Source organism: Accipiter gentilis, chromosome Z (assembly GCF_929443795.1).
Source record: "Accipiter gentilis chromosome Z, bAccGen1.1, whole genome shotgun sequence".
NCBI classification, from domain to species: Eukaryota; Metazoa; Chordata; class Aves; order Accipitriformes; family Accipitridae; genus Astur; species Astur gentilis.
Window position 1 is genome coordinate 67,578,912 of NC_064919.1, and position 19,718 is coordinate 67,598,629.

Here is a 19,718-nt window from a genome sequence, read left to right on the forward strand (position 1 = left end):
AGGCCACAGCACGGATCGTCTACCAGAGACTCCGCCTGCCCCGCGAGCAGCAACAGCCGAGTCGGGAGAACGCACCTCCCGCCGAGGTTCCCCTCGCCGAGCTCCCGCCCGGGGGGCGGCGGTGGGCAGAGCAGCCACCGCAGCCGGAGCGCGCTGCAGGGCGGGCCCAAAGGCGCCCGGCCCGGCTCCCCCAGGACTCGAGCGGGCTTCTTCGCCCCCTCCCCTCCCGCCGCACGGCTGGCCGCGCCAGGCCCCCGCTCCGGCCCGGCTCCGCTCGGGCCGCCCCGGGGCGGGGCCGGGCCACGCCGGGCGGGCGGAGCCGGGCCCCGGCGGGGGCCGTCCGCCAGCGCCGGGGCGGAGCCGCCGCCCGCCATATAAGGGGCGAGCCGGGGCGCTGCTCGGCGTCGCGGCGGGGCGGGCGCGGCGGGCGGAGCGGGGCAGAGCGGAGCGCAGCAGAGCGGAGCCTGGCCGGGCGGGCAGGACGGAGCCGGGAGAGCGCGGAGATGGAGCTGCTGCGGACCATCGCCTACCCGCCGGGCGGCGGCGGCGGCGGAGCCAAGTGCTGCGAGGGGGCGCCGGGCAGAGCGGCGGGCGGCGAGTCCCGGAGGAAGAAGGCGGAGGAGCAGCCGCACCAGCACCACAACGCCCACCACGCCGCCGAGGTCTCCCGGATTATAACCGACCCCACGACGGGGAAGCGCTACTGCCGCGGCAAGGTGCTCGGAAAGGTAATGGCCGCGGCGGCGACCCGGGGGGAGGTGTGGTGTGTGTGTGCGCCCCGGCCCGGCCGCCCCTCCTCGGCGGAGCGCGGTGCGGAGCGCCGGTCCGGGCGGTGCGTGGGGCGGGCGGGGCCGCTTCTCTCCGAGGGATGCCGGAGTGCGCCGCGCTGCCGCCTGCCCCCCGCCCAGCCCCGCGTGGGATTCGCCCCTGCGTTGCCCCGGTCCAGACGCAGTGGGTCCGAGCACCCGTCCTCTCCGCGGTTCATCTCTGCCCCGAAGTACAGGCGGAATCGTGCCTTCAGCTCGGGCGAGCCTACGAAAACGACTTTGGGGTTGCATGCGGGGCGTGGGGGAACCGCAGCGCGAACCTCCAGATACGCCATGAACCCAAGACCCGTCTTTTACCAAATTGTCCTGTGCGAAGGAAGTTGCGCTCCTTGACTAATACGTGAGCTGGTCAATGACTAAGTGCGGGACTTCTTTCGTACCTGCCATAATTGCCTTTTTCTCGTGTGTCTCTCTAGGGTGGATTCGCCAAGTGTTACGAGATGACGGATTTGACAACAAATAAAGTTTATGCTGCAAAAATCATTCCTCACAGCAGAGTAGCAAAACCTCATCAAAGGGAAAAGGTGTGTGTACATGAACGATTTTATTCTTTTTTTTATCCTCAAACTCTCTTTGTGTGCTGGATTGCCCAGCCCTTTTCCTGAAATGCTTCTGATAGAGCTGTCTGTTCAACCTTGTGGACGCAAGGCTAACTACACTGCTCCCCCCCCTCCCCCCTTGTCTCTTCAGATTGATAAGGAGATTGAGCTGCACAGAATGCTTAATCATAGACATGTTGTGCAGTTTTACCACTACTTTGAAGACAGAGAGAATATTTACATTCTTCTGGAGTACTGCAGTAGAAGGGTGAGCATCAGCTGGGAGAAATCCAGTATTTACTTACTTCAGTCTGCAACTAATTTAAATGTGCGATGTGTAAAAGGTATTTTTTTGTGGCTTCTTTAGTTGTCGTTTCTCCATCCATTGATTTACTTTTGCTTGAGGTGACTCTTATGCGTGAATGTTCAGTGACGTTTCTGCCTTTGTTTTTCATCTGCAGTCAATGGCTCACATTTTAAAAGCGCGGAAGGTATTGACAGAACCAGAAGTACGATACTACCTCAGGCAAATTGTGTCAGGGCTAAAGTATCTTCATGAACAGGAAATCTTGCACAGGGATCTTAAACTAGGTAAGTTCTGCACCTTGCCAACTTCAAACTGTGCTCTTCCAACCCTGTCTGCATTGTATCACTTTACACTTGTATGGTGATATCTTAATTAACAGAATCAGCTCAGTCTGCCTTTACAGTGGAAACTTGGAGTGCTTAAGAGATGACATTAAGCATTTCTAATTTAAAAAAAATAAAAAAAATCTTGGCTAGCTTCTGGCTTTGAACAGGGTATGACTCAGCACCTGTGGCAAATGCATTCCTACCTTGCAAGAAAAGGACTAACTGGAATTTCTCTGTCTGCTAGGTAACTTCTTCATTAATGAGAACATGGAACTAAAACTGGGTGACTTTGGCTTGGCAGCTAGGCTGGAACCACTGGAGCACAGGAGGAGGTAGGAGCATCAAAAAATATAAAGTCTAGTAGTAAATGAAACCAGATTCATTTAGAAATGAGAAATCCTGTTCCACAGCAAAAGCTAATTGCTTCTGGGATCAAGATTTCCCCTTCTAGAAAACAGGCTGCCATGCTGTGACTTCTGCTTTCCTCTGAGCATATGAATAAAAGCAAATGCCAGAGGCAGGGTACCTGACTGATGAATAGTGCAGAAAAGAGTCTCTGTTCCTGTGTCATGAAGACACCATAAAACATGTCTACACTATTAACATTCATAGAGCTTCTCTTCAGGAGTCTCTAAGTTCTTGTCCAAACTTGAGAGGAAAACCTGCCCGATGGAAAATAGCTTCTCTCCTCTTTCTATCTGAAATACTAACCAGCTCTGTGGCCTCTTTGATTTGCAGAACAATATGTGGCACACCAAATTACCTCTCTCCAGAAGTCCTCAACAAACAAGGGCATGGCTGTGAATCTGACATCTGGGCCTTAGGCTGTGTAATGTAAGTACTTCACTGCCTTTGAAATGAAATATTTCTATCACTGGCTTAGGCTTTTAAGAGTTCAAAGGGGATACAGTACTGCATCAGTTTGCAGCCCTTTATACGTATGTAGCCCAAGTGCAAAAATTCTCCAGATAAGTATTGTGGGTAAGTAAAAGAAATAAGATTGGTTTCCTTTGCTTTTAAACAGGTATACAATGCTGTTGGGAAGACCCCCATTTGAGACCACAAATCTTAAAGAAACGTACAGATGTATAAGGGAAGCAAGATACAGCCTGCCTTCATCTCTCTTGGCACCTGCAAAACACTTAATAGCTAGCATGTTGTCAAAAAATCCTGAAGATCGGCCCAGTTTAGATGATATTATTCGACATGATTTTTTCTTACAGGTTTGTACTGTCTAGTGTTCTGGCTAAAAAAATATCCACCCAAAAAATGCACTCTGGTCTAAAGATTATTTTTTGCATCTCATTTCCACAGGGCTTTACACCTGATAGACTTTCTGCTAGCTGTTGTCACACTGTTCCTGACTTCCATTTGTCAAGTCCTGCTAAAAATTTCTTCAAAAAAGCAGCTGCTGCTCTCTTCGGTGGTAAAAAGGATAAAGCCAGATACTTCGACACACATAGTAAGTGGGTTGTAGCTATGCTTGAAACTTATCTCTATGCCATCAATGTCATGCTAGTAATGTACAGCAACAAGATAGCAATGGAGCACTTATGTTTATGTCTCAGAGCTTCCCTGGGTTAGTTTTGACCTCTTTATCAGTAAGTATAGATGGCAGCCTGCAAACTATGCCAACTTACATAAGTAAATGCTTCTTATGGCATACTGACAATCTATATTGGCTGTCTGTTAGTCTGTAATGTCTGTTAAACTTTAGTCTCTTAGGGGTCTGTGTGTAATGACACCACTGTTCTGGGAGACTGGCAGATTTAGAAGAAGCTACTGGAGGGACACAATGCGCTTTCTGCAGCTAACTTGTTAGTCTTCCTGTAACAGAACAGCACTTCCAGATTCAGCGTTAAGTATTTTTTCCTGTATTACAGACAGACTAGCTAAAGAGGATGAAGAAATCTACAAGCTCAGGCATGATATGAAGAAGACATCGATAGCCCAGCAGCCCCACGAACACAAAACAGATGAGGTAAATGCAAGCGCAGTTCAATTCAAATCCAATAACAGTTGGGTGGAGTAACTATAATTAAATTATATTTGACTTGGATATCAGAGCTGGGGCTGTACACAGCATAATCAAGCTTAAATGATTAGCAGAGTTGCTTTAAGACAGCTTACCTTGACGAAGCTTGGTTATGGTAGCCTTTGTAGGGAGACTATCAATTTTGGCTTTTCAGTAATTATAGTATCTGCCTAGACTCCATTGTCGTCTGTGTGGTAACTTGTCTGCCAGGTGCTCTTTCCCAACATTGCAAATACAGGACTTCAGTTCATGAGTAACTAGGACTTCTTAAAGAATAAATTGCTGAGATCCAACTCTTACCATTTGGTGTTCAGACCTGCACACAGCTGTTCTCTTGACAGAGCAAGAGAGCAGAGGACTGATTAATAGCATGTAAGATGCAAATTGAAGATCTAAGGAATGGAAAGACCTGGCATGCTTCTTTAAGCTCAGTCTAACAGCAGCTCTTTGTACTTGCTGGAAACATTAATACCAGTTTTCCTGGAATTTATCATTTGTTGAGAAACAGGAGAGCCATGCAAAACTTGTGTATAAACCTTGGCTTGTGTTTTGTTTGATGTTTATATGTCTGACATCTCTTCTAGGAGATCCAGACTCTTATCACAACAGTGGCAAAGCCAGGAGCATTGCCAGAAACTAAGCAGACTGGAGACTCTATTCGAATGATAGTCAGAGGAACTTTGGGAAGCTGCAGCAGTAGCAGTGAATGTAAGTGCAGTGAAATGTAATCTCTAATTCTAAATTCCACCTTTACTTTCTTCATCTTTCAAGACTTGGAAGCTTGAAACAAAGAGCTGCATTCCTCCCCACCCCTTATTTTTGATGCTCTAAATTTTGCAGCCAATATTTTGGAAGAATTAAAACTGGAAAGCCATAAAGGCTAAATTTCTTAAAGTTACAGGCTAGATAACTGGAAACTTTACAGTGAAAGCCTGCTTTCTATGTGTGCTCTTGTCAGTCTAATAATCCTTCTCTTTCAGGCCTGGAAGACAGTACAATGGGAAGCGTTGCTGATACAGTCGCAAGGGTATTGCGAGCATGTCTGCAGAACATGCCAGAAGGAGACAGCATTCCCAAAGAACAGCTGACGGCATCCTTCCAGTGGGTTACAAAATGGGTGGACTACTCTAACAAGTACGGCTTTGGGTACCAGCTGTCAGATCACACTGTTGGTGTCCTTTTCAACAATGGGGCACATATGAGCCTTCTGCCAGACAAAAAGTAAGAATGACTGCAGAACTGACAACTCACTAAGGCTGTGTAAACATGAAATGCTTTTCTCATCTCTAACCTCCTTACTTTCTTTCTTCTTTTACAGGACAGTTCACTACTATGCTGAGCTAGGCCAGTGCTCTGTCTTCTCAGCCGCAGAGGCTCCTGAACAGTTCATTAGCCAAGTAACTGTACTGAAGTACTTCTCTCACTACATGGAAGAGAACCTCATGGATGTAAGTTCAGTACCTTCTGGATCTTGAGCTGTAAAAATACATTTAAATGTGAACTGAGTGCTTAACGTAGTGCCTGTTCCCTTTCCTAGGGAGGAGATTTGCCCAGCCTAACAGATATACGCAGGCCCAGGCTTTACCTGTTACAGTGGCTTAAATCTGATAAAGCATTAATGATGCTCTTCAACGATGGCACGTTTCAAGTAAGTTTGGTAGCATCACTGGAGAAAATGTTTCTAAAATACTTTACTGCAGTAAAACTAGATAAGTTCCAGAAACTGAGAGGAGAAAGTATACAAACAAGAACTCACTTCTCTTTTACAGGTGAACTTCTATCATGATCACACAAAAATCATCATTTGCAATCAGAGTGAGGAGTATCTCCTTACCTACATCAATGAAGACAGGATATCTACAACGTTTCGTCTGACAACTCTTCTGGTTTCTGGATGCTCGTTGGAACTAAAACACAGAATGGAATATGCTCTGAACATGCTGCTGCAGCGATGTAACTGAAGGGAATGACTTAAACCAAACAGACCCTCTTGTTCACTGTGAAATCTACAGTGGAGATGGTGGATAAACTAGTATGTTGATGATGGATGTGTGGTGGTACGAAAACTTGACTGTCCTAGTGTGCTGGGCACACATGTATTAGACGCCTAAACCTACTGTTGGACTAAAATGGTGTGACAAGGAGTTCTTCGGACCATAGTTTTTCTTGCTTCGTGTGTGTGTTAAAGATACTTTAAACTTGAACTCTGAGCAGAGTGTGACTACTTGGTCTGTAAGAGAGCATTTCTGATGGAGTTAAACTGTGAATATGCATCTGGAAAGGGAGGGAATGGAGAGCTCCATTGTTGTGGAATAGCTGTAATGAGCAGCTGCTGGCTGCTTAACTGTGAACTATGGCCATACTCTTCTCCTTCCCCCCCTTATTTTTCAAAAATACCCACACTTGTGGCTGGCAAAGTGCATTCCTTGTTAATAACTTTTTTATTTATTACAGCCTAAAGTGAAGTATTTATTACACAACTCTTTTTTGGACTTTGGCATTTTAAATATAAATCTGTTGGCAATAAAGTGAATGGAACTCTGAAGCATCATTCTCTGCTCTTTTTTACAACGCAACTTCACATGCTTTGCTTTACGTTACCAAAAATCTTGCAGGTCTGCTTTCCTTGTGCCATTTTTTAAAAGTCTGCTACAGGACAGGATATGAGTGACAGGCTCTTAACACTGAGCATTTTGTCTGTCTATGTGCACTTGTCATCATAAGCACCAATATGCTGCTAATTATAGGAGCAACCCTAAAGCAACTGCTGATGGAGCTTGCAGTGTAATGATGTAGGCCTTGACACTTGGTTATGGTCCTAGGGGCTAAAAACAAAAGTAGGGATCTTTTCAAGATATTACATCCCAGAATTGATATTTTTACACTGATTGAAATGAACTCCTTACTTCTACATGATACTTAGTGGACAGTAACTATGATAATGAGCTGTACAAGCTTCCTTCTCTTACTTGCTGTGGAAGCATTGCTCTTACTCACCAAGGGACTGAACTATCCTGATACCTCAGTAGTAGAATAAATCATCCATAACTGTCACTGCCCCTCTGTTGTGCTTTATTGTATGTCTTTCTACCCTTGGTTAAATGGTAACCCCAGTAAAGTAAAATCAAAATGGTGAGATTAAAGGCTGACTTAGTATCAACTCTGGGTTTATTCTACCAAGCTGGTAACAGTAGACAACCAGAAGTGTTAGTAAGACCAAATACCGTTTATGGTATGCTGTAAGTTCTCTGTAAAGTAGCTCAAAACAGCTGAGGACAGCAGAGGGATAGCCTGCTGTTTAGTACAATCCCACTGCTAATAAGTGTACACTTACTAGAGCAATTGCTTTTCTAAACTGAAGGCAATGCCATTTGTCAATTAAACTATGCAAATGATGTGATTATCAAGGACCCATGACTCAGTGCAGGGGCTGAATATCTACTTGTGGGCTGGGTTTATTTCTCCCTAGATACTACATAGTGCCTGGACTTACCTAAGCACAGCAGCCTGCAAGCAACTGTTCTAATGTAGCAGCAAGCAGTAGTTCAACTGCTTATTTGGATTAATCTTCATATAACTGAATGAGGTCTGTTCTGAAAGACAGACCTCAATTGCCATCAGTGTTTCAATCAAAGCAGCTGAATGCAAGGAGCAGGCACTCAATGTAATGAAGTGCAGACTAAACAAAGTACAGATGTCAACCCAAAATAGTGACCAGAGGAGGTACCACTGGCTTGCTTCATCTTGCAGCAAGTATGTAGCAGTGTGACTGTTTTCCTTGTATTGAATGCCACGCATTAGGTGATAATTTATTTACTTCTCAAGTCTAGACAGGAAGACCTAATTGACTTCTTCAGATGGGTTCATTAATGTAACTCTAGGCAATTCAGTGAAGTTAAATATATACTTGCTATAGTGAGCAGAATTCAGCTTCCCAGCTGTCTGCTTTCTTCAAGGGATAATGATTGATTTTATTCCTGGTAGGCCATGACTTACCTAATTCTGCTGCAAGGATAGAGCTGCTGTTGACCCCTTTTGTCTTACAAAGTAAGATTTCACTTTTTGTTTACGACACTAGTAAGCATACAGTTTGTGTGCATTTGAAACACAAAAGTTAATTGAGCTATACTACTCAACTTCTTCAAATAGAAAACTTGTTCTTTGTTTGACTGCCTATGTGCTGGAGAAAGTATGAACCTTTACTTCAGCTACTATAATTTCTTTGAGTATCCAAACTATCTTTCTATGGCTGAAATTCAGGCCGGTGTAAGCAAATAAACAAGTGAAGGATGTATAAAAGTGGATGTAAAAGCCCCGAATCCTATTGTACGATGCTAGTTGGTTGTGGACAGTTGGAATGCACCTCACACAAAGTTAAGTGAATCAGTTATTTGTGTATGCAATGCGTATGTGTGCCACCAGGACCATGCTTGGTGCTTTCTAAATCCTTTTGTATCTTTCTGGTTAGTGCTCTGCATCCTTACCTCCGTTTTTATTTTCATATTGCAAAATAAGAGAGGTGTTTAAATCAGGTTAAGGAGAAATACCCATTTCAAAGTACACTAACTTGCCCTAGCCCCTCAGCCCAAGAGGGGACAGCTGCTTTAAAATCTGTAATATAAGAACTTGCATGAGGAACAAAGGTTCTGAAATTCTTTCCCAGGGTGGAGCCTGTCTTAAATAAGATGCTGTAGTGCACTAATTGACCTTCTTTACCTAATCACGTTGTTATCAATTAATATGTATAATATGATTGAAATAACCAGGGAGCTGCTAAAGTCCTGTGTACAGCCCCCACCTGTTAATGTTTAAAATAGGGAAACAATAACTAGACTTGATTTAGGGTTTAGGAACTAACTACTAGACAATGGGGCTTTATGTTTATGTCAGAAAAGGTAATGGATTGTATTCTAGTCAATAAACCTTGAAGAACTGCTTGGAACTGCCAAGATTAGGGAAGGAGGAGTCAAAAGGTAATTCCTACAAGGGGGAGATTGTGACCACAGACTCATTGACCACCTACTCAAATGATACCACCTATACAAAAGAGAATAATGAAGGAAGAAGACAGAGTCTGAGCACTAATTTACATGAGGGGTGAAGAAGAAAGGACCAATCATTAAGGAAGATAATGATGACTATGTATTAGTTAAGTGTATAAATGTGAGAATTTTTGAGACATGGGTGTGCTGTCTTGAGACAGGCACCCATTCATGTGCATCAATGAAATTAATTTGAAAATATCTCAACCCTGTGTGTTATTGTCTTGCACACTGAGTAAATGAACCCCGTTTGTGGGACAACCCAGTTTTCTGACAACCCAGATGGGACTGCGCTGACAGCCTTGCCCGAATTGTCTTGCCACACCCTATAGGGAGAAAAGAACTGAGTGGACTCCAGTGCACCGACCTGTTGATTGGGGAATCCATCAGCTCCTCCCCTGCAGTTAGGTGGTAAGTGACACAACAGTGCAATGCTATTTAAAAGAGGTATATTTTTAGAAAAAAGGGGGAGAGGATGACTACTGAAAAGCAGTGAGCATTTGGATCCTGAGTAAGACATATCAAGCAGGATACACAGCAGAAAACAAAGAGAGACATCCCTTGTTTTGGTAGCATCTGGTTAAATTGTATCCTGCGTAAGACATGTCAAGGAGGATATGCTGCAGAAGATGGAGGGAGATGTCCCTCTTAAATTCTTTTCAGTACTGAATTGGGCGCTACTGCTTCCCAGGAAGTAACCTCCTGCTTTCCTTTAGGATGCATTCTAAAGAATTGGAGTAAATTTGGTGGGGATACCCTGACAAAAGCTAAACTAAAATGCTATTGAAATCAGTGGTGGCCACAATACCAATTAGAGGATGGTAAGAATTGGCCAGAAAATGGATCTTTAAAATATAATTTGATATTACAATTAATGTTGTTTTGTCATAGGACTGAAAAATGGGATAAGGTAGCTTATGTTGATTTATTCTTTACTTTGAGAATTTGGGATGTTAAAAAAAATGTGGCTTAGTAGATTCTAAATATCGAATTGCTATATATGCATTGAAAGAAAAAAAAGGAAAAAGGAACTAAATCTTGTTGCACTGGATGTGGGGGTGGAAAAAACTGACATTGGAAAAAAATGAAGAGGATGTAGAGTTACTAGTATCTCCCCCTAGGAATTCAGAGGCAAATAGTTTGAGTGATGAAGAAAGTGATAATATGAGTCCAGTCTCAGGAAGAACAAGACAACAGAAACCTATAGTGCAGGTTCCCCTTAGACAAGCAGTGGGACCAGAAGGAACACCAGTATATCTACATGTTCCATTTACCATCTCTGATTTATTAAAATGGAAACAGGTGGTTAGAACATATTGAAGCAATCCTGAAGTGATGCATAGTGTCCAAATTACATGAAGTAAGGCAAAGGGATAAAGAGACCCCTTCTGCTTTCTATGAGATATTGTGCAAAGTGGCACAACAACGGACTGATTTAGATCAATTTGAGATTGTTTAATATGTTGTTTATTGGTCAAGCTGAGAAAAAAATTGCAAAAAGTGGAAGGGGCAGGTGGAATGACAATTTCACAGTTATTATCCATTACATATAAAGTATATAATAATCGAGATGAGGAGGCTGAGAAGAAAAAATGAGGACAAGCCAAAATTCAGCGGTCCTTAGTAGCTGTCCGAAATGATGGGAGAAGTAGAGGGTGAGGAAGGGGACATTGAAGAGGTGGATTTCAAGGAAGGGGAAGAGGACAGGCAAGTTATGATAGAGAAAATTACAATGTCACTTTAGCAGGAAATCAATGTGCATATTGTAGACAGGAGGGATGTTGGAAAAAGGAATGCCTTAATGTCTCTAATGATCAGGGAAAGAGGAAAGAGGAAGCTACTGAAGTAATGACAGAAATCGGGTTAGACTGAAGGGGATCAGAGGAATCTATTAAAATCTCCCCAGACAATTCTCTGGTTCTAGTTAAGCTGGGGAATGAGATAATAAATTTTTCAGTTGATAGTGGAGCCATGCATTCTGTAGCAACTACTTGTAAGGGACCCTTAAGTAAAACTAAAATAAATATTGTTGGTGCGACAGAGAAAAAGACCTTAAGACCATTTTTTTAAAACCTATGGAGTGTTCAACTAGTGATAATAAATTAACTCATGAATTTCTCTATATGCCAGAATGCTCCTTACCACTGCCTGGATGGGACATACCTTGTAAGTTGAATGCACAACCAACCTTTTCTGAAGACGCTGTTCAGTTGCCAGAGACAGCTTGGAAACCCCAGATATGTTTAATAACTGAAGAAAATCGTGATGAATAAATGGATATTCCAGAAGAAGTGCTAAATGAAATTATGCCTTTGGTATGGGCATCAAAGATACTTGCATGTGCGAAGAATATGATTCCGGTGAAGACTCAATTTAAACCAGCAGCACAGCCGGTAAGAAAAAGACAACACTCTGTTAAGGTAGAAGCCCAAAAGTGTTTAGAACCTATGATAAGCTCCTTTTTAGAATGTGGACTGTTAAGAGAATGCCAATCAGAATATAATACTCCAATTTTACCTGTAAAGAAACCTCATTCTTCAGAGTATAGACTGGTACAGGATTTACAAGAAATTAATGTGTGGACAGTAGATGTTCACCCTGTGGTTCCAAATCCATACACACTCCTTGCTTCTAACACTGACAGTAACACTTATTTTAGTGTTGGACCTAAAAGATACTTTCTTTTGTATTCCTATGGCTAAGCAAAGCCAGACCATCTTTGCCTTGACTGGGAAAATCCAACTACAGGGCGAAAGACATAACTACGTGGGACTGTTCTTCCCCAAGGATTCCAGAACAGCACCACCTTGTTCAGTAACATACTGGCTAAAGAGCTAGAACAATAGCAAAGTGGTAATGATGCATTATGACTGATTACTATTGAACAGGTGTATTCTATTACACCTGATCTGTGGGATGAACCCTTGCCTAATGCAGAGTTGGAGCTATTTACTGATGGGACCAGTTTTGTATTGAAAGGAAGGCGAAAAGCTGGATATGCTGTGGTAACATCTACTCAAACTTTAGAAGCTAAATCTGTGCCTAATAATACTTCTGCCCAAAAGGCCAAATTGGTAGCATTAACACAAGCCTTGGAACTTGGCCAAGGAAAAAGAGTCAATATTTATGCTGATTCTCAGTATCCTTTTGGAGTGGTGCATGTACATGGAACAATTTGGAAAGAGGACTTTTAAGCTCGCAAAGAACCCCAATTAAATATGGAGAAGAAATAATGAAACTTTCACAAGCAGTTCTTCAACTGAAGAAAGTTGCAATAATTGTAAAGCCCACCAAAGAGGGAACAGTGAAATTATAAAGGTGTATCAAAAAGCAGATCAAGTGGCAAAAGAAGCAGCTCTAAAAGAGTCAAAATTTGAAGGAGCCTCGATTCCAGCTACAGTATACTGAGAAAGAAGATCAACTGGCAGAACAATTAGATTGTTCTAAAAATGATCAGGGTTGGGTGACACCTTTAAAACAATTGTTAATTTCTGAAAAGATGATGGAAATTCTGCTTAAAAGATTGAATCAAGAAACACATTCAGGAGCAGATGCATTAGCATTGACTGCCAAAAAGTTATGTTGTAGGGCTGAAAATGCAAAATGTAGCAGATATAATAGTTAAAAGATGTGCCATTTGTTGTGCTAATAATACAAAAATTACCAAGAGGGTTATAGGAGGAGTTGTGAAACAAGGAATAACTCCTGAAATACTGGCAAATAGATTTTATGGAACTACCAAGGTGTAATTTATACAAATACTTATTGGTGATAGTAGATATCTTTTCTGGCCAGAGGCCTTTCCATGTTGTACCAACAAGGCTAGAGAAGTAATTAAGGCCTTAAGAAATTATCACTAGGTTTGGTATTCCAGAAGGTATTTCTTCTGATAAAGGACCCCATTTTATTGCAGAAATAGTATGGGGATTTTCTAGATTTTAGGGTATTAAATGGGATTTGCATACCTCTTGGAATCCACAGTCCGGTGGTAAAGTAATAATGTAAAAATATAAGAGAGCCAAGGGACACAGGGTGGTTGAATAAAATCCTGCATGGATTTGGATTCTCCCTGACTGGATGGCTACAGAGCTTAGTACAGAACCTAATAATTTTGGTTGTTATAGTGACTTTTGTTTGTATTTTATTTGGATGTCTTAAGAGTATCATCATGAGACAGGTATCTCAATCATTTGTATTAATGATAAGAGATAGAAAATGAGGCTTTTTGAAGTATATTAAGACTTCACAAGTCTCAAAGGGGGGGAAATTGTTATCAATTAGTATGTATAAAATGATTGAAATAACCAGGGAGCTGCTAAAGTCCTGTGTACAGCCCCCACCTGTTAATGTTTAAAATAGGGAAACAATAACTAGACTTGATTTAGGGTTTAGGAACTAACTACTAGACAATGGGGCTTTATGTTTATGTCAGAAAAGGTAATGGATTGTATTCTAGTCAATAAACCTTGAAGAACTGCTTGGAACTGCCAAGATTAGGGAAGGAGGAGTCAAAAGGTAATTCCTACAAGGGGGAGATTGTGACCACCGACTCATTGACCACCTACTCAAATGATACCACCTATACAAAAGAGAACAATGAAGGAAGAAGACAGAGTCTGAGCACTAATTTACATGAGGGGTGAAGAAGAAAGGAAGATAAGGATGATTAAGGAAGATAATGATGACTATGTATTAGTTAAGTGTATAAATGTGAGAATTTTTGAGACATGGGTGTGCTGTCTTGAGACAGGCACCCATTCATGTGCATCAATGAAATTAATTTGAAAATATCTCAACTGTTATTATTGTCTCAACTGTGTTATTGTCTTGCACACTGGATAAATGAACCCTATTTGTGAGACAACAATCTAACATCCCTGTTGTAATTCTGCATATAGGATGATTAGTATTACAATAGTACTTGTCCACTCTTCTGTATAACAAATGTGGTACCTTCTCTTGAAAGAAAGTTATGTGCTCTGGATTTTATGCTTGTCAGGCAGTGATCCTAATCTTTTATATTGAAACAAGAGCAAATACAGCATAAGAGTTTAGCTTGGGAGCATATGTACTTGAATGAAAATGTGGGGATTAAAAGATTAGGTGAAAGTTGACACATGGGTTTCTCAGGTATGAGTGGTGGACACAGGAAATAACATTGCCAAGAAAAAAAATAATCTCTTGAACTCTTATCAAAACATCTTTATCTATCAAATCTTAAAATATATTTTTGCAGATATACCTATGTACTTGGGCAGCCCAGTGCACTAACCTACCAGTAGCAAACATGTCAAGGAAATTATTCAAATAGGTCATGCTTCAACATTAATGTAATGTATTACCCAGTGATGCCACTAGTCACTCAAGTGTTCTAGGGTATTCTGTAAGCCATTTAAGGTGTTTTGAAATTATTCAATTCCATTTAATCACTTCATATACTGTATATGAGGAAAAAAAAAGAGAATTAGGGTTACATGCTACTCTCCAATATTGAACAAATTTTCTGACGTTCTCCAGGTTACTTAGCTTGAAAGTAACTGAATCTTTTTCTAGTTTCTTATCTCATTACTTCCAAAAATATTCTGATTGGAGAATGAACCTTCAGCTGCCCATCAATAACTGCAAATTTCCTGCCTGATTAGATGGATTCTAAACTTAAATGTGAATTTTTTAAAAAAAAAAATTATAGGTTCTTATAGGTAATTATTAACCCTGAACTAGATGCATACCTAAGGAATCAACCAGAATCATGCATGGCATAGACCACAGGGTTTTTTTGTGTGTCTGTTTTTATACTCTTTATGCCTTATTAATATCTATAGTGGCAGACGTCTTTGATTCAATTTCCACAATGTTAGACCAATACATACAAATTAAGAGGTTAAACTCCATTTAAATATACAGTATTGGAAAAAAGTATCATGGTTCATCAGTGTTGGGAAATTAGTATAATAGAATGTAAAGATTTAGCCTCTGGGATTTTTCCGTATAAATTAGCTTCAGTATGGAAACAAAATTGATTTGAAAGATTCTGTCATACTGACACAGAATTAGGTTAAATTTGAAACCTTTGCTGGTTTTTTTTTCTCTACCATGAAATCCTGAGGGAAAAAACATTTTACTCCATATCATGTAGATAAGATCTGAACAGGAGTAATTTATTATCTCGATTGACCACTCATTGCTCTTTCCTACTTACTATTTGAAGAAACACCTTAAACTGTCATGATGGGAAAATAAAAGAGTTAATGAAAACAGTACGTTACACAGGGGCATTATTGGTACCAAACTGGCCCAGGTAAGGAGTTACTAAACACTTTTTCATCAGAGGTTAAAAAGCAATAAGGTACTTTACAGTTGCCTCCACAAAGGATTCTGAGTGGAACAACTGAATGAACTCCTGAGCACTTTGCCAGAATGTAGTGCCGCCTTCTTTTGTGGCAGGCCAGACATGGAGATTACTCCATGGTCTGCCTCCCTTACTTTCCTCAAATGAGCATGAAAATGACTGCTTATTTTCCATCGACAATTTCAAAAGTCAGATGAAGGAGAAGGTGGAACAAGTGTGTGCTGTGAGTGAGTAGCTGGGTGGTTGTCTCTCCATACAGTGAGAATCTTAGGTAGAGGTTGACAAAAGTGGAGGGAACCAGTAGTCAGCCCAGAGCTCCAAACAGCTGCGATGCTCTGTTTTCCTCACCAACCCTTCTAATGACTTCAGCACAACCTCTATAGTCTTTGCACAAGAGAACAATCCTGAATTCTCTACTGACTTATTAGACCTAGTCCTGAGAAATACTCATATTCTGGCAGTGGATAAATAGTTCAGATTAAAATTCTATTTAATTCAACCACTTCCTTTAAAGAAAAAAAAAAGTTAGGTACTTGCTCCACAGCATAGTTAGTATTTTACTACTATTTTTAGTAGAGGTCTCACCTAATCCTTTTTCACTTCCTGGAGATCTCATTTCTACCCTCTTTCTGACTTTCTGTTCTTTTTTCTCAAGATCCCACCCTGGGGAATAAACACCTGCTCATTTAAATTATTTACCTGGATTTAAGATCTTTGGGGCTGATAACCTATCACACAGCTAGGCCTTCCTAGACAAAGATGACTCCAAAGTGCTATAGTAATTCAAATAACCTATTTATAACCTGGTCATCTTGGACATAATTCCTGTAGACCATTCTTCTGAAGGACTCAGTTCACAGTATTTCACATCAAATGACCACCACATCAACACTGTTGACAAGATGAATAAAAGAAGCTTTGAGGTTACCTCTTCAATCTCACTGCAGACTCAGGAAGACCTTACCTGCTCCCACTCATGTTCAAACACTGATTTCACAGACACAAGCATTAGAATCAAATTACCCAGTAAACGCTGATAATTAATGAAAATTCTACACATATGAAACTTTCTGCTCTTAAAAGTAGCCTCTGTAACTTATAACTTACGGTGATAAAGCTCTTTTCCTTCTTTATTATGAATAAAGATGTTGAAAAGTTTGAAGGAGGTTTATGGGTTTGGACTGGCATCCACTGAGGGAGGGAAAGAGACAGGGCTTTTGTAGTGGGATTCTGGCTCCAGTGGATGAAGACTACTGGTTCTGATGGGAGGAGAAGGGAGAAGTACAGTGCATTATAAAGTAGGCTGAAGCAGAGGAGGATAGTCAATGACAGTGGAAGTAAGGAGGCAAGGTTATACCATCAAAACACGTTTAATCTTCAAAGGAAAAAAGAGCCATTTGCTTATCATCCTCAAGGCCAGCTTCTCATGCCTGCCATCACATTAAGTCATGGATAGCTGCAGTAAAAAATGCATGAGAGGTACAATAAGTGAATAGAACAGGAAAGGCTGGACTTTTTAGTACAGGGAATCCAAGGCAACTGAGACAAGCTCATGGTAATTTAAATGCCTTTTATTATATATTAGCACAGGCTGCAACAGTTGTGTATGACATTTTACATAGAAAATGAAAAAAACTGGCCTGATTTTCAGATGCCCCAATGTCTGTTACTGCTGAGCACTTACAGAAATGAAAATGGATGGTCTCTGCTTACAATCGAGGTTAGATATCTCATAACAGGAGACAGGGCATGATAGTGTCAGGCAGGGGTTATGGAAAGGGAAATGTACAGAGTGATTATAGGATTATTCAGTAGTATATGGTGCTGTTTCTCTCTCTCTAAGCATTTACACTGAGCTTCTCATCCTCACATCTGATCATGTCCATATCATGTCAGTTCCTTCTTGTTACTGTTAATTATAAATAATTAGGTTAGCTTAGGAGGTTGAGTCATGGCACAAGAGGGTATGTGGGAACGTGTGGGTTTACAGAGGGGTTCTGGAAAAAGCGAGGGAACTCATAACACCAGGAGGAAGGAAAGGTGCTAGAGAACCAGAACTCAGGGGATGCAGCCCTGGGAAGGAAAGATGGGGGAGGGCTGGCTGGGGCAGCCAGTGGAGGGGAGATCCTGGGAGGCAGAGGCACCTGTTTTGAACCCTCCCCCAGAGCAAACATGTTGTGAAGGAAGCGCAGGCCAGGAGGAGGGAGACAGCACGGTGAAGTGCTTGGTGGGGCAGCGCCAGGCAGGCCTCATGGCAGGCCCAGAGGAGCCAGGGACAGCCCTAGGACAGGTCTGGTTGCAGGCACAGGCCTGGAGGAGGCCAGGGCAGGCCCAGGGGAGGCCTCGCAGCAGGCCTGGGGTGGGGGAGGCCCGCTTTCAGCCACCTTTGCCACACGGATGAGGGTCATCACGGGGTTGGGGGTGGGGGGACAAAGAGAGTGGTCTTTGGAGGGGAAAATAGTAGTGAATAAAAGCCATAGAGGAACTGATCCATTATCAGTCAGTAAAAGGCAAGGAGTGAGTGGGAGCTCACGTGTTTGGAGCAGGGAGAGAGCTCGAGTGTCACCTCATGAGTTTGTGTCAAAGAAAGCTGTTAGAGATGGTACTCTGAGGGGATGGGAGGTGACAGGGAAGACAGCCGGCACACTGTGCTGGTGATAAAAGCAGACACAGACCAGGGGTGACATACCAAGGGAAGAAAATGTTATGACCAGACAAAAGACAGCAACAGGAATCAAGAAACAAGAAGGGAACGAGTCCAGTGCAGAAGTTAAAAATTCACACTCCACACCCCCTCAAATTAGAGCCTTTCCACATTAAATGGAGCCAAGAACAGAAGGGAGATACTTGAATTTACTTATTAGTAGCCTTACCACATCTGCTGCCAGGAGAGGTGAGAGAGCAGTGCTGAAGTGGGTCAAGTGGAGGATTAGCAGTATGAAAGTGAAGGCAGTAGAGGCAGGCAGCGTGCTGGCAGGAGGAGATGGAGCGGGACAGGCAAAAGCAGGAGGCAGACAGGGAGGGTGAATTCCCCTCCACATAATGGAGAATGTGCCATGTCAGGAGGCAGCACACTTATTAGGCACAATCTGCATCTCTGAGGAAATTAAATATGAAGTAAGTGTTTAGAAAATTTTCACATTCTCAGTAAAACAAAGGATTAACAATGATCCAGTTAGATTAGAGGTGCCAGCGCTGGGGACCAGTATTGCAAGACAATGCATTACTCCTGTGAGTCACTGGTTTCGTTCTCACATGGGCCTTTATTAGCTGCAACTCTTTACGTCCTGATGGTTGCCTCATGTGAAATGAGTTGGTGGCTCATTCCTGTTCATACTGAGAAGGTATCCACATTACAAAAATCATCACTGCTAATTACAAGCCATTTCCACTAATTGGTATCCTTGCTGGAAGTCTTCAGAGGGAAGAAGGCTAATGACTAAACAACAGGCATGGCAACTGAAGCTGGGCTCCTGACTGGTCAGGGACTATGTGGGGTGGGTGACCAGGGACATGGCGGTTGTTGCCTGAGGTGTGTGAGATATGGGTGGCCTTTTTAGAACCAACCACTGATTTTCTGAGCCTAAGCTTTCAGCAGCGATGGGGATTTGTGACTTTTGTATGCTGTACCTGTTCTGTACTGCTACTTGCAATGGAAGGAGCTTCCCATCTCCAAGTATTTTACCATGGTTTATTTTCTGACTTTTTGGTTGTTGCTGCTTTCATTTGATTGCCTGTCATCTGCATAAATGACAAAGTAAATAACTTGTATTTTCTAATTTTTCCATAACAAGTGAAATTAGTGTTTTCTTAATAGATTGCTTCTTTTGCCTCAGGTTTCCCTGTTCATATAGTTGGAGATGTAGAAGCACAGTAGAAAGTCATTGTAACCATCCATCCTTAAATGAGAAAGGTAAAATGAAAAAGTAAACAGTAAGCCTCCTGTCTCCTGGGTTTACTAGTTACTGGCTAACTTTGCATCATGCAGCATTTGTATAACTGGAGAAGTAGGGGGAAAACCCCACCTATTCGGCGACCTAAGTAGTAGCAACAGCAAATATACGACACAGCAGGAGCATTGTTTCCGGTGTATCCAGATATCACAAATTTGGCATAGACAGCTCAGATAATCTGAAACATTTGGAACAGACAAGCAGAAGGACAGTTTGTGGAATAAACAGATTTCAGGGAGGTGTGTGGACATTGGAAATACAGTTACCTGAAAAGAGTAACAGCTCAGCAACATGAAACAGTGGCCTTGCCCAAAATGAGAGTCTGTAGCATCATTGCCTC

At 42.1% G+C, this 19,718-nt stretch overlaps 1 protein-coding gene across 1 annotated transcript; it reads left to right on the forward strand.

Annotated features, from left to right (window-relative positions):
• Positions 1–449: 449 nt before the first annotated feature.
• On the forward strand, positions 450–6,551 carry PLK2 (polo like kinase 2). Its single transcript, XM_049795912.1, has 14 exons — positions 450–728; positions 1,244–1,351; positions 1,518–1,634; positions 1,828–1,957; positions 2,244–2,331; positions 2,738–2,833; positions 3,024–3,222; positions 3,314–3,461; positions 3,883–3,980; positions 4,619–4,742; positions 5,015–5,255; positions 5,353–5,482; positions 5,572–5,682; positions 5,804–6,551. The coding sequence occupies exons 1-14, from the start codon at positions 504–506 to the stop codon at positions 5,993–5,995; spliced, it is 2,007 nt and encodes a 668-aa protein (XP_049651869.1). The 5' UTR covers positions 450–503; the 3' UTR covers positions 5,996–6,551.
• Positions 6,552–19,718: the final 13,167 nt, after the last annotated feature.

Coding starts and splice junctions, on each gene's coding strand:
- PLK2 (XM_049795912.1), top strand. CDS start 504: ATGGAGCTGCTGCGGACCATCGCCTACCCGCCGGGCGGCGGCGGCGGC. Junction 1,352..1,517: donor AACCTCATCAAAGGGAAAAG/GTGTGTGTACAT, acceptor TTGTCTCTTCAG/ATTGATAAGGAGATTGAGCT. Junction 5,483..5,571: donor TGGAAGAGAACCTCATGGAT/GTAAGTTCAGTA, acceptor TCCCTTTCCTAG/GGAGGAGATTTGCCCAGCCT.